General features: G+C 42.4%; 2 protein-coding genes across 2 annotated transcripts in view; both read right to left on the reverse strand.

Annotated features, from left to right (window-relative positions):
• LOC143283710 (beta-1,3-galactosyltransferase 1-like) overlaps positions 1-15,000 on the reverse strand; it is a 39,697-nt gene that overhangs the window by 3,047 nt on the left and 21,650 nt on the right. Inside the window, exon 2 of the mRNA XM_076589960.1 lies at positions 3,663-3,966. Within this exon, the coding sequence (XP_076446075.1) occupies positions 3,663-3,916 (254 nt within the window). The 5' untranslated portion in view covers positions 3,917-3,966. The remainder of the gene's footprint in view (positions 1-3,662; positions 3,967-15,000) is intronic.
• Positions 10,123-12,564, reverse strand: LOC143284187 (beta-1,3-galactosyltransferase 5-like). The gene has a single exon (XM_076590855.1). The coding sequence runs from the start codon at positions 12,562-12,564 to the stop codon at positions 11,368-11,370; it is 1,197 nt and encodes a 398-aa protein (XP_076446970.1). The 3' UTR covers positions 10,123-11,367.

Genomic DNA, 15,000 nt, shown 5'->3' on the forward strand with positions numbered 1-15,000 from the left:
GAAAGGGTGAAAAAAAAGTCTGCCAGTGCAGCTCTCCATGAGCAATGCTCCATCAGTCACATCGTGGTGTGCTGGCCAAGTGGTAACGCGTCCGCCTAGGAAGCGAGAGAATCTGAGTGCACTGGTTTGAATCCCGCAGTCGCTAGTATTCCCCTCCCCCCCCCCCCCCCCAACCCCACCCCCCCACCCCCCTCATCCCCCCGCCCCTCCCCCTCCACACCCCACCACCAAGAGAAATCTGTTGTGAGAAAAAGAGTAAACAATACAATACAATACAATACAATACAATACAATACAATACGTCACAGCTGCGGCGACAAATGAAAAAAAACTACAATACGTCTTTGTCCTGTCAGAATGGACCATAACATTGCCATCACAGATGGCTCTTCCGAACGATGCAAATACAAGTAAAATATGCACGACTCGGATGAGAGGCAGTTTCTCAAAGGAAAGAAACGAGACAATAATAACTGGAACACCTCTGCTTCGGGCATTACATTTGCACGGAATTAGCATGAATTTTGGAGCAAGGTGGAAGGATGGTTAACAAGACTCAGCTGCTAAAACAGAGTGTTTGTGAGGGTGTGGGTATTTGTATTTGTATTTCTTTTTATCACAACAGATTTCTCTGTGTGAAATTTGGGCTGCTCTCCCCAGGGAGAGCGCATCGCTATACTACAGCGCCACCCATTTTTTGGTATTTTTTCCTGCGTGCAGTTTTATTTGTTTTTCCTATCGAAGTGGATTTTTCTACAGAATTTTGCCAGGAACAACCCTTTTGTTGCCGTGGGTTCTTTTACGTGCGCTAAGTGCATGCTGCACACGGGACCTCGATTTATCGTCTCATCCGAATGACTAGCGTCCAGACCACCACTCAAGGTCTAGTGGAGGGGGAGAAAATATCGGCGGCTGAGCCGTGATTCGAACCAGCGCGCTCAGATTCTCTCGCTTCCTAGGCGGATGCGCTACCTCTAGGCCATCACTCCACTTCGAATCCCGCTCTCACCCTTCACCTTTTGGCGCACTGACAAAGAATCCTTGGCAACGAGAGTGTTGTCCTCTAGCAAAATTCTGCAGAAGAAATCCACTCTGACAGGTACGTGTATATAACAAGAGAGGCAAGGCCTTCAAGACTCACTTGTGATAAATTAAGTGCCATAGCATTAATTACAGAGTAATTTCCCTTTTTTACCAGCTGCACCAAAACGTTTGCAAAATAAAAAAAAAATTCCATGCTTAGCAAAAGAAGTTCCTGTTTGAACAAAAAATGATAATAATGACTCCTCTTGCTGTTGTGTCAGAATATCAGATCAAAGTGCCAAGTTTAGAGAATACAAAAAATATAAATATAACAGTAAATGCAGTTTGCATATAATTAGGCTTCTTTTTTTTTTTACTTTTTTGTGCCCATCCCAGAGATGCAACATTGTTTTAAACAAGATGACTGGAAAGAACTGAATTTTTCCTATTTTTATGCCAAATTTGGTGTCAACTGACAAAGTAGTTGCAGAGAAAATGTCAATGTTAAAGTTTACCACGGACACACAGACACACAGACACACGGACATACACACACACACACACACACACACACACACACACACACACACACAACCGAACACCGGGTTAAAACATAGACTCACTTTGTTTACACAAGTGAGTCAATAAAAGCATGCACTCAAGGCCTGACTAAGCGCGTTTGGTTATGATGCAGGTCACGCATCTGCCTAGCCGATGTGGTGTAGCGTATATGGGTTTGTCCGAAAGCATTGACGTCTCCTTGAGAAACTGACCTGAAATGAAAATTTGCATGAATAGTGTCCTCGCAGTGACTTGCACTCGATTAGTGTCGGAGTTTCCACTCGGTGTTACTGTGTTCTACATGTGTGGTTTTCATTTTACATTGTGGACGGATTCTGTGTACGTGATGGATGAAGAAGACTGTAAGTTTGGATGGTGTTTGTGGATGTGTGAGTTTGCGTGGATGATTTGATTACCTTACTTAGTGTCTGTGTGTGGTTTTATGTTGTTGTGCATAGCTTTAAACAGTCTGCATGGTGCCTGTGTTGATGAACTATTCGTTTTACCATGTGTTATGTAATAATTTATATGTTTTGCCGATGTTGTTTTTTTCTTGATAATGTTGCTCGCATTCTGCTATAAAGCACCACGAGTGTGCTCCTAGAGCGAATGCTGCACTCAACTAGATCCCTAATTAATATCATCATCATCATCATCATCGTTGTTGTTGTTATTATATCACTTGGTCTGCAACCTTTAAAAGGCTGTTGTATATCAAGGCTGCCACTTACCTGTTCTACCCTTGACGGCCAAGAAATCCTTAAAAGTTCTTTGTCAAATGGCACCATAGCCGAAAGGCCAGAAAATTTTACTTTCAAATGGAGGATCCTCGGTTCCACTCAAGGAGCATGTACTTCGTTAAAGACAGAGTTACTGTTGGTTCTTTTCTTTTTTTTCTTTTTCTTTTTTTAATCTCTTCAAGGTCATCAAATGTGCAGACCTGCTTGAAGCTGGAACCCCAACGCCTGTGTGCACATGCAGAAGATCAAATACCATATGCACGTTAAAGATTCTGTATCAAATGTTGAATAAAGGAAGGCCAGGAATACCTAGCACGCAGCAACTACAAGAATTATCATCAGCAAACTGATGCTGGTCGTGTGATATATAGGGAGAAATGAAAATGAAGATAGGTCGGGCAATGGGGGTGGGATGGGGGTGAGGGAGGACTCGAGGCATGATAAGCGCACTGGGCTTATACGAAGGTCAGACATCTGCTCTCTTTCTGTCTGTGTGTCTGTCTGTGTGTCTGTCTGTCTGTCTGTCTGTCTCTCTCTCTCTCTCTCTCTCTCTCTCTCTCTCTCTCTTTCTCTCTCTCTTCCCATCTTTCTGTCTCTGTTTGTCTCTGTTTGTCTCTGTCTGGGTTTTTTTTCAACATTTTTTATTCAGACAAAGGTTTACACATACATAATTTATATGTTTTGTGCATTAGAAAGTACATAGGGTAACCACATAATTAAGTTCTAAGTACTGACACGTCCACAACAGCAAAACAATATATGTTCAATGGCAAAATTCCAAGGTAGCATTGCATAGCTTAATCTTGTATTAAACAGTTATAAAGTGCCCATTTTTCCACAAACTTGTTAGTTATATTAAAGGCATACTTGTCTACTTCGTATGCCTGTTTGAGGTCTTTTTTGAACATTTGTAGTGTTGGATTTACTTTGTTGATTCTAAATTTGTATACATAGAATTTAGCTATCAATAAAATATATGAGAAACATTCATCAGTTTTCATTTTGTTATGTCCCAAAAGCACCTGTGTGTCATTCAGGTTAAGTCTATCACAATGTAAACACTTTTCTTTTAAATATCTCACAAACTCCTTCCAAAAATGTTGTACATGGTTACATTCCCATAGATAATGCAGAATTGTATCTCTTTCTTCTTCTTTCTGTCTTTGTCTGTCTGTCAGACTGTCTCTCTGTCTTTAAACAGCAGATGTGGTGTGGTGTACAGGGATCAGTCCCCCCCCCCCCCCAGACATCCCCCCCCCCCCCCCCACACACACACACACACACTCGCTTTCACCAGCTCCTTGAAACTGAAACTGAAAAGTAAAAATGGTGACTTACTTCAGCTGCTCCTGTCGATCAAGGAGCCTCTTGAGCACATCCACAGAGGCCGGGATGTTGATGGTGAGGTCGATCGTTCCATCCTCATGTCGCACAGCCCGCCTGTACACCGCGGGAATAGACATTCCACTTAGGTCCAGCACCACGTTATCGGGCGACCAAAGGGCAGCTATCCATGACACCAGAGGCGGCGCTGCTAACAGGCAGAGGAACAGACATGCCGCGTGCCTGTATTTCAGCAGACGGATGACCATTTCTCCGATGTGAGTTTGTCTTTTTTTGAGGGGGTCGTCGACTCGCGTTTCTGGAAGGAAAAGTTATCATGACAAGAGTGTGAGGTTGCTGTTGAATGGTGGTGGGAGTTTTGACAGAGGTTGTTAAAGACAACGTTTTGTGGTTGACTGTTTATTTGACTCTGTTTCTTTATACATGTCTGCCTGTCTGTCCGTCTGTCTGTCTGACCCCACCCCCACCACAGTGCCCCATTCGACTACCCAATTCATATCTACCTTCAAGTTTGGAGAAGGCTGAAGCCTTTGCTCAAATGTTTGCGAAAAAAAAAGTAGTACCAGTGGACTAGCAGAGAAACAAAGTATAGAGAAAATCAAGAAGATAATGAAATATGTAAGGACCCCAGTACCTTAACTGACCATTACTTAAATTGTTCAATCACACTTCATGACGTCAAAGAATTCATTCTTATCTCAGTAACAATGAAATGCTGCGACATTTACCACCGAATATGATACATTTTCTTCACTCGATATTTCAGAAATGCTGGAGTGAAGGTAAAATTCCGCTCATTGGAAACAATCAATCATTGTCCCAATACACAAACAGGGAAAACCCAAAACAGACAAACACAGCTACGCTTTAACATCCCACACATGCAAACATGGGAAAAAAATCATACTAAATAGGCTAGTACATTACTGTGAAAAATACAAAGTAATCCCTGTCAACCAAGCTGGTTTTCGACAAGGCCGGTCCACGGCTGATCATTTGGTAAAATTAACAACACAAGCAACAGTTTGCGAGACGGAAAAATATTCTAGCAACATTTTTTTATGTCAAAAAGGCTTATGAACAAGTATGGCATCGTCGACTTCTGTACAAGATTAAAACAATTGGTATAACTGGTCATATGTACAATTATATTAAGGACTTTTTATCGAATAGACAAATAGAAATAAGAGTAGGAAACACATATTCAAACTCGCGACCGCTTAAAATGGGCTTGCCTCAAGGATCTATTGCACCTATGTTGTTTTACATACTGACAGCAGATCTACCGAAAACATTATCAAAAGAAACAACGTTATCGCAGTTCGATGATGATATTTGTTTGTGGATGAAGGTGACGATGAAACGCAAAACTCCAACCACGGTATTGAACTATACAAAGAAAGTTTACCAGCGCGAAATTGATAAAATTAGCATATTCATGATAGAAAATGGACTAACCCTATCATAAGAGAAAACGAGCATTATGCTTTTTAATTCGGGATATGATCTCGAAAAACTCCGTTTTCACTCTAGATGGTATTGTCATAAATCATACACATACAGTCAAATCTATGGGAGTTTATCGAACATCCAAACTTACCTGGAAGCACCACGTCGAGCATATAATAAACAAAGCGAGAAGAAGTCTGAATTTTCTCAAGGTTGTTAGCAAACAACACTGGGGACAGGATGTCAAAGCGCTTATATCTTTGTCGTACGTTCATGGTTGACATATGCTCAGGAGGCGTTCTTCAATGCATCACAATACCTATTTTTTAAAAAGTTACAATGTATAGATTGCAAGGCCTATAAACTCGCTCTGGGAGTCCCCTCACACACATCTGTCTTAGGAACTTACAGAGAAACAGGTGTACTACCCCTTGGTGAACACAGAAAAGTATCTGCCACAAAATGTGTTTTAAGAAGCTCAGTGTATGACACTTTCTCAAAAAATGAAGTCCACTTAAAACATCAGACAAAGATTTTGCAGAAAGGGCCAGAACAATCCAGTCCCTAAACCTTGCTAATACATTTACTGAAGGTATCGCCATCGATTCAGAAGTTGATTTTTAAAATATTGCTGTTAAACCGTCATTCTCAACCATACCATCCTGGGAAATGAGAAAACCAAACACAAATCTGCACACACACACACACACACACACACACACACACACACACACACACACACACACACAAATGATTCGCCGAATATACTAAAGAGTTCCGTATGCTCTCACATAGAAAATGATTGTAGAAATTATCTTAAAATCTTTTCAGATGGTACGGTTCTTGATGATGGCACAGCGGGAGCAGCTTTTGTTATACCGGAAATGAACCGTGAGAAAATGTACCACCTGGTCAAACAGTTTTCTATCTTTTCTGCTGAGCTCGTCGCCATACTTATGGCCATAAACTACATTCTAGATTTTCATTAAAAAAAAAAAAAAAAAGGATAGTCAAATCCTACTTTGCGTAGACTCAAAATCGGCGTTAAATGCACTGAGATCTACAAATTAAAAAAATCACGCCTTGAGATGATCACAGAAATAAAACACATTGTACATCAATTATCGATGAAAGGCATCCATGTAACTTTTATTTGGGTACCTTCTCACCGTGGAATTTTTGCAAATGAGAGGGCAGATCAGGCTGCCAGAAAGGCAGCGCGAAACAGCGAAGGCTCAATTCTCCTCAGGATTCCCTTAGATCTACAAGAATATTATAGGTGTATAGAAAAAGTGTCAAGTGATCGCCATAAACATAGACCAAAGATTTAGACTGCCAGTATTACCGTCACTGTATAAAGACAGTTACAGCAAGCAACCCCAAGGCTTACTTAAATGATTTATCTGTCTCCCAGTCAAGACCAGGTAGAAGTTTAATTCATCGATTCCGTTTGAATGCCCTACGAACTAAATTTTGCAAAAATACACAGTGTCTGTGGCGGAAAAGAAGTCAATGTCTACCACATACTTGTCCAGTGTCCAAAAACAAGACAACTGTTCTTTCAAAAACTAGCCGACCAGCTTCCACCAAACACATATTTGTCCTTAGGAGATGTTTTCAATAATTATTCATCACTTCAGAAAATTTCTGAATGTTTGATTCAAAGTCCAGTTGGTATCTACCTTTGACTGATCACGGTTTTGTTATCATTAGCATGCTTTTTTTTTTTTTTTTTTTTTTTTTTTTGACTCACTTGTGTAAACAAAGTGAGTCTATGTTTTAACCCCGTGTTCGGTTGTCTGTGTGTGTGTGTGTCCGTGTGTACGTGGTAAACTTTAACATTGACATTTTCTCTGCAAATACTGTGTCAGTTGACACCAAATTAGGCATAAAAATAGGAAAAATCAGTTCTTTCCATTCATCTTGTTTAAAACAATATTGCACCTCTGGGATGGGCACAAAAATTTTTTTTAAATGAAGCCTAATTATATGCAAACTGCATTTACTGTTATATTAATATTTTTTGTATTCTCTAAACTTGGCACTTTGATCTGATATTCTGACCCAACAACAAGAGCAGTCATTATTATCATTTTCTGTTCAAACAGGAACTTCTTTTGCTAAACATGGAAGTTTTATTTATTTTGTTAACGTTTTGGTGCAGGTAGTAAAAAAAAGGGAAATTACTCTGTAATTAAAGCTAGGGGAGTTAATTTGCTTTAAACTGATCTTTCTCATCTTAAACATTACATTTTGAAATTATAATCAATACATAAAAAGCTTGGATTTTTTTTTTTAATGTATCACAAGTGAGTCTTGAAGGCCTTGCCTCTCTTGTTTTTTTTTTTTTTTTACTGTTATGTAGATGTTTAACTCACCGTCGTAATTCATGTTATAATTTACTGTTAGTCACTACAGTTCTTCGTAGCTCTTCGTTTTCCACTACACACTATAGTCATCCCACCACCTCTTCTCATGTACCCCACGCCTCGTCTCCTATGCGCACATACTTTTCTTTCTTTTTTTCTTCTTCTTTTTTTTCTTCTTTTTTTTTTTAACCCGTCTAATATCACTTAACAGTGAAAAGACGTTAAATTAAACTAATTAAACTAAACTAAACTAAAACTATACACACACACACACACACACACACACACACACACACACTCCGACACTTCGACGCTAATTCCAGGGAGGGAGCTACAGGACCAACTATCAATTCCAGTTCAGTCTCGGAATGTCCCATGATACGATCACAGATCTTTTAAAAAAATTTAAAAAATAAAAAAATAATTTTTTTTTTTAATTAAACAAAAAAAAAGAGATCATTAAGGTGTGATGTGATCGTGTGCGTGCATGTGTGTGTATGTGTGTGTCTGTGTCTGTGTGTGTGTGCGCGCGCGCGCGTGCGTGTGTGTATGTGCGTGCGTGCATGCGAGTGAATGTGTGCGCGTGCATGCGTACAGAAAGCTTGTATTCAATACTATTTTCGAAACAGATAGTCAATATCGATTGTGGAAGAGAGAAGTAACATATTCAAATTTGGTGGATCTGAAAAAATATGTGTGTATATATATATATATATATATATATATATATATATATATATATATATCTGTCTGTGTGTGTGTGTGTGTGCGCGCGCGCCGTAAGAATAAATACATATTCTTAACAATGATAATAAGAAGAAGAACTGAACATTTATCAGTGCTTTCCTCATTGCACAAAGCGCTTTGCAGTCCACACACACGCATGCGAAATGCACTCAGTCTTCAACTCACAATCATGCACAATAAACATATATATGCGCATACAACCTCGTACGTACAATACATACAAACATACATACATTTGACGCACACACAATACAACGTTACAAATATACCTACACAATCAACTAACTACTTTCATGTATGAGAGAGGGTCTAGAGGAAATGCTGCTGGAAGAGGAAAGTCTTGAGGTTAGATTCAAAGGAAGCCAGTGAGGGGCTGTGACGGACGTGGTGAGGCAAAGAGTTCCATATTTGAACAGCAGATGATGAAAAGGCTCGACCACCGTGCTGTTCTCTTTTGTATTTTGGGACGCGGAAGGTTCTATCATCAGCAGCAGAGCGAAGAGAACGGGAGGGAACATAGAGGTGTCAGAGAGGTATCAGGGTGCAGTTCCAGATAATTATGACATGGTATCAGAGACAGGCGGCTTTGTATTTGATTTTTTTGCTCTATGGGTAACCAGTGCAACTCTTTTAGAAGGGATGTGCAGTGTGCAGATCGTTTTGCTTTATAAATCAGTTTAGCGGCAGAGTTCTGTACCTGCTGTAGTGGTTTGAGAAGTGTTTGCAGACAACCGATGAGAGAGATTGCAATAGTCTAATTTAGAGAGTATGTATGAACTAACTAGTGATTTGGTTGCGTCGAGCGTGAGGATAGTGGCGTATGGAGCTGAATCGTCTGAGTTCAAAGTAGGCTGCTTGACAGGTTTTTGCTGATGTGATACTGCATGGAAAGATCTTTATCGAGGAAAAAGCCAAGGTCACGGACATGATCAGAGAATGAGATGGAAGATTTTCCGAGATCGACAGTGGAAGGCAGGGAAGTGGCATCTACTGATGGAGGAAGGAGTCTGAGGGTGTCAGTCTTATCATCGTTTAGTTTCAGTTTGTTTTCTGTCATCCAATTTTTTTTACTTCTGTGACAGTCAGTCTTGGAGAGTTTGAATAAGATGTTCATAATTTGGAGGGGAATCAGAATGTTTAAGTTGGGTGTCATCAGCATACATTTCATGACAGATGGAATAAGTGTCAATGAAAGGTGTAAGTGAGGTGGTGTATAGTATGAAAAACACTGGGCCCAGCACAGAGCCTTGGGGAAAGCCGAAATTAAGAGTGGATTCGAAAGATCTATTTCCGTCTACAAGGACAATTTGCTTTCTGTCAGAGAGATAAGATCGAAACCAGTTGTGGGAAGTGCTTGTAATTCCAAATGTTTGATTCAAAAAAAAAAAAAAGCAATATCGTGATCTATCGTATCGAAGACTGCAGAAAGGTCCAAAAGTAGAAGAACAGAAATTTTGTCTTGGTTTAGAGATTTCAACAGATCATTTACAATGCGTAGAAGAACGGTCTCTGTGTAGTGCTCAGGCCTTTAAGCAGACTGGTGATCACTGAGTAGCTGATGGTCGATCATATTCATTTATTTATAAGACTATAGTTGACCAGTGTGTCTTGTCTTTAAAAATGAATATTCTGAATGCTTTTGTCGTCCCATGATTAATTTTCTCACACTCCCCAGTTGTCAACAGTGTGTATACGTAGGGTACACACAGAGCGACTGAGTGAGACAACGAACGAATAAGAGAAAGATAAACAGAGGGGGAAGACAGACAGACAGAGACAGTGAGGCAAACAGACAAAGAGAGAGAGAGAGAGAGAGAGAGAGAGAGAGAGAGAGGAATGAACACGCATGATCCCTTTAGTCTCCTTTTTTTTCCGTTTTTTTCTTCTTCTTTTTTATTTTTCTCTTTTGTCATCTCTACTTTCCCCGTATCAATCAAAAACCGCTGAACACACAGTAAATGATGTATCATGTGAACAAGATCATTGAGAAAACCCAAACAATATCGACATCAATAACATCAGCATTCTATAACATGGACAGCAACGAAGAAATACAACAATGCAATATGTTTTACGACAGTACTATACAGGCGATTGATCAAGTTTCATCATTCAGGATGACGGTACAGTTTGTGTTCTGAAGGTGTATTGCCGTGTTCTGCTCTCTCTCTCTCTCTTTCATTGTGTGTGTGTGTGTGTGTGTGTGTGTGTGTGTGTGTGTGTGTGTGTGTGTGTGTGTGTGTGTGATATCAGCTTCAAAACTACTGCACGCGAGAGCCCTATCATTCGTGTGTAGTCTGTACATCCATGTCACAAGTACTCATTCACGATTCAATCTGATTTGTGTCAAGACATGTCCAAATATCGTGCATGTAATATACCAAGTCGTACATGTAAAATCCAAGTCCTACAGGTAGTAACCAAAATCGAGCAGGTAATAATCAATTCACCAATTTGTTCAGGTAGTAAACAAGTCCAAGAGGTAATAATGAATTCCTACAGATAATAACTAGGTCGTATGGGTCATAACCAAGTCGTACAGGTCACAACAAAGTCATAAGGTAATAACCAAGTTGTAAAGGTAATAACCAGGTCGTATAGGTAATAACCAAGTCATGCAGGTGATAACCAGGTCGCACAGGTAATAATCGGGTCGTACAGGTCATAACCAAGGCGTAGAGGTAAAAACAAAGTGGCACAGAAAAGTGGGGTAGTTAATAAACCAAGTGGATTTGTAATGAACCGCTGACCCAGCATGTCTTTGAAGAGACAGACAATCCAGGAAGGAAACCGGACTTGTCCCCCTTAATCCCCACAGACAGCACACAGACATGGCCCAGTCATGTTTGTGGCCTCAGGACACCCATCTTCACCCTCTCCCTCCACTCCATCACCCCCCCCCCACACACACACACACACACACACACACACACACACGCACACACACACTCACTCACGCACGCACGCACACGTACACACACGCACGCACGCACGCATGCACACACACACAATATACACCTACGTACGCACGCACGCACACACACACACACACACACACACACACACACACACACACACACACACACACACACAGCCGACAACGACGAAGACGGACGATGAGTCAGGAGAGTGTGTCACAGAGGAATGGCTGACAGGTTGACGTGAAGGTGACTGATGCCCGCCCTCAGCCTGCCCCAAGAACTCAGTCCCGTCACCGTCACCTGCCACAGCCTGAAGAAGCCCGACTCGCTCAGAGCGGTGCCGGCCAGGTAGGACCGCTGACCCTTCTCGTAGTAGGACAGCATCTTGCCGTCGTCCACCACCAGGTCCCCGCTGATGTCCACGTACCGAAGGGACACGTTTCTGTCCACCAGAGGAAGGACCCCGTACACGTAGCCATCGTCCACGGGCACGAAGGGCGCCGTGAATGACGCCCGGTACAGCTGCGGGATGACGTCCGTGGTCAGGACCACCAGGAACCCCGAACAGAACGCCGGCCAGTGAGTCCTGCCGGCCAGGACCGACTTGGGCACGTACCACTTGCTGCCGGGGGTCCGGATGATGACGGAGCTGTTGTCGGCCTTGGCGTTGCACATGACGGTGTGTCTCTGGCCGGACAGCCGCTTCAGGTGGTTCTCCACCAGGCGGAACACGTTCACGAAGATGTCGTCGTCCGTCTTGAGGATGAAGCGAGCGTGCAGGCAGTGGTTGTTGATCCAGCGCAGCGCCGTCACCGCTTTCCGGGTCAGGTTGGAGAAGGAATCCACAAAGTCTCCTTGAACGATGTCCCCGAAATTGGCCTGCTCCGTGTTGACCAGAACCTGGGTCAGACTGCTGGACATGTCTCTGCCCAGGAAGAACACCCTTCTCACCGTCAGATTATGGATGGTGTCAACGGCTGCCCACGTCTCCCGCAGGATCCGCCGTCTCTGGAAGTCGCCCACGGCGCTGTGGATCACGATCAGCAGGTCCACGGAAACGTTGCGGCAAACGTCAGGGCTGGCTATGATGTCGCCCTTCAGAAACGGGTGAGGCTGCGAGGGCACGAACGACCTCAGGGGTCTGGGTGTTTGACTCATCCACGGTGGATCCGTCACTGGCGGAACTGTGGTCTCCACAGTCAGCACCCTGGCGATGTGATCGATCGTGTCCTCCGACAGGGCGCCGGGAGTCTGTCCCACGGCGTCTCTCCTGGCCAGCACGTAGCGGGAGAAGAGGCCGGTGTCCGTGATCTGGATCATGTTGGAGGCGATCAGGAAGAGCACGGCTCCCACCACCACCACCACCAGCAGAAAGGAGCGCTCCATCGATGACATTCGCCAAGTTGTCATCGTGGGAACGAAGCACGTCACCGAGATTGAAGAATTACTATTTCAGTTGAAATTAGCAACAGTTGAAATTAGTCACTTCTTTATAGTTCTGAAATCTATCACTCGATGAATATCAATTTCAAGACACAGTTGAAATTAGCAACTGTTGAAATTAGTCACTTCTTTATAGTTCTGAAATCTATCACTCGATGAATATCAATTTCAAGACACAGTTGAAATTAGCAACAGTTGAAATTAGTCACTTCTTTATAGTTCTGAAATATATCACTCGATGAATATCAATTTCAAGACACAGTTGAAATTAGTCACTTCTTTATAGTTCTGAAATCTATCACTCGATGAATATCAATTTCAAGCAACAGTTGAAATTAGCAACAGTTGAAATTAGTCACTTCTTTATAGTTCTGAAATCTATCACTCGATGAATATCAATTTCAAGCAACAGTTGAAATTAGCAACAGTTGAAAGTAATCACTTCTTTATAGTTCTGAAATCTATCACTCGATGAATATCAATTTCAAGCAACAGCTGAAATAAGCAACTGTTGAAATTAGTCACTTCTTCATAGTTCTGAAATCTGTCACTATTTCAAGCACAAATAAACTGGTCACGTTTTTTTTGGGGGGGATAGGTTTAAATCTACCGCTCCAAGAATAACTATTTCAAGCAACAGTTGAATTCAGTCACCGTTTTATAGTTCTTCAATCTACAATTTTGTCTCTATTTCCTGTCCGTCAGTAGCTGTCACCGAAGTGTTTAAAACAATATATTGATATTAGTCTGTAATCAAGTGAGCTTTGAGCAGCGATCCTGAAGGAGCGTGGGAAGAGGAAGCGCTGGTGACAACAGTGACAGTTCACTGAACAAACCTACCAGGGTCAGCGGGACTGAAGTGTGTGTGTGTGTGTGTGTGTGTGCGTGCGGGGGGTGGGGGGGGGGGTAGGGGGTTGGCGTGGAGAAGGGTGGGATACTTGTGTCATAAATAATGTCGGCAGTAGTGCCCTTCAGTGGCAGATAACACCAGACACAAGGTCACTGGTTGCCTTTGAAGACTTTGTCTCAAACACTTCCAGTCGGAATAAATCTGGCAGTATAATGATCGGCTTGAAACAAGCTTGTGATGTTGTTCCGACTTTTCAAATGGACCACACTCTCTGCGTGGTGATAACGCTCGTGGCGAGAACGTGGGACGAACCTTTCTTTCTTTCTTTCTTTCGTTCCTTCTTTCCTCGTTCCGTGCGGTCTCCAAGGAAAGCACTGTGAGCAGCGTGTGCTCTCTGTAATGCCCCGCAAGTCCCACGACGAAGGTGAGAGCGGGAGATAGGGGGCCAGGCAGGAGGACTGGCCGGTGACCGAGGGATAGGCGTGCTGGTCACTACGCCTTTCCGGCTTGTCACGGCAAAGGGAGGCTACACAACTCTTTCTCTTTTTCTCTCTCTTGCTCTCTCTACTCTCCTTCCTGAAAAAAACACAAGGAAAACACAAACGCAGTCAGTGTTCTGTTTTCAACGTCTTTATTTCTGAAGAAAAGAAAGTTACAGAATATGGTTTGAAAAAAAAAGTTTTTATGCACGCACACGCAAACGCACGCACCCCTCCTCACACACCCCTCAAACACGTACACACACAATGAATATGTGTAATAATGAAACTTGTTCACAAAAGGAAATACTGTTGAATTATTTTGGTGTTTAATTGTACCCTCACGGAATTGGGTCCTGTTGGAATTAATTAGTCACTGGTGGAACTGGGTCCTGTTGAAATTAATCAGTCCCTGATGGAAATGGGCCCTGCTGGAATCGATTAATCCCTGATGTACTTATGCCCTGTTGGAATTTATTAGTCCTTGATGGAACTGGGCCATGTTGGAATTTATTAGTCCCTGATGGAACTGGGCCCTGTTGGAATTTATTAGTCCCTGATGGAACTGGGCCCTGTTGGAATTGATTAGTCCATTATGGAATTGGGTCCTGTTGAAAATAATTAGTCCCTGATGGAACTGGGCCCTGATGGAATTTATTAGTCCCTGATGGAACTGGGCCCTGTTGGAATTGATTAGTCCCTGATGGAAATGGGCTCTGTTGGAATCTATTAGTCCCTGATGGAACTGGGCCACGTTGGAATTTATTAGTCCCTGATGGAACTGGGCCCTGTTGGAATTTATTAGTTCCTGATGGAAATGGGCCCTGTTGGAATTGATTAGTCCATTATGGAATTGGGTCCTGTTGAAAATAATTAGTCCCTGATGGAATTGGGTTCTGTTGGAATAAATCAGTCCCTGATGGAATTGGGTCCTGTTGGAATTAATCAGTCCCTGACGGAATTGGGTCCTGTTGGAACTTGCACGCATGGTAACCAATTGGGCTAGTTGGGGATCCCACAATTGCACTCCGTGTCGATAGCGCTGTGTATCATAATCACCATGTTCAACAGCAT

The sequence above is a fragment of the Babylonia areolata genome, chromosome 7 (genome assembly GCF_041734735.1).
Source record: "Babylonia areolata isolate BAREFJ2019XMU chromosome 7, ASM4173473v1, whole genome shotgun sequence".
NCBI lineage: Eukaryota > Metazoa > Mollusca > Gastropoda > Neogastropoda > Buccinidae > Babylonia > Babylonia areolata.

Bases quoted from the DNA above. Each gene is read 5' to 3' on its own strand.
- LOC143284187 (XM_076590855.1), bottom strand. From the start codon at position 12,564: ATGACAACTTGGCGAATGTCATCGATGGAGCGCTCCTTTCTGCTGGTG.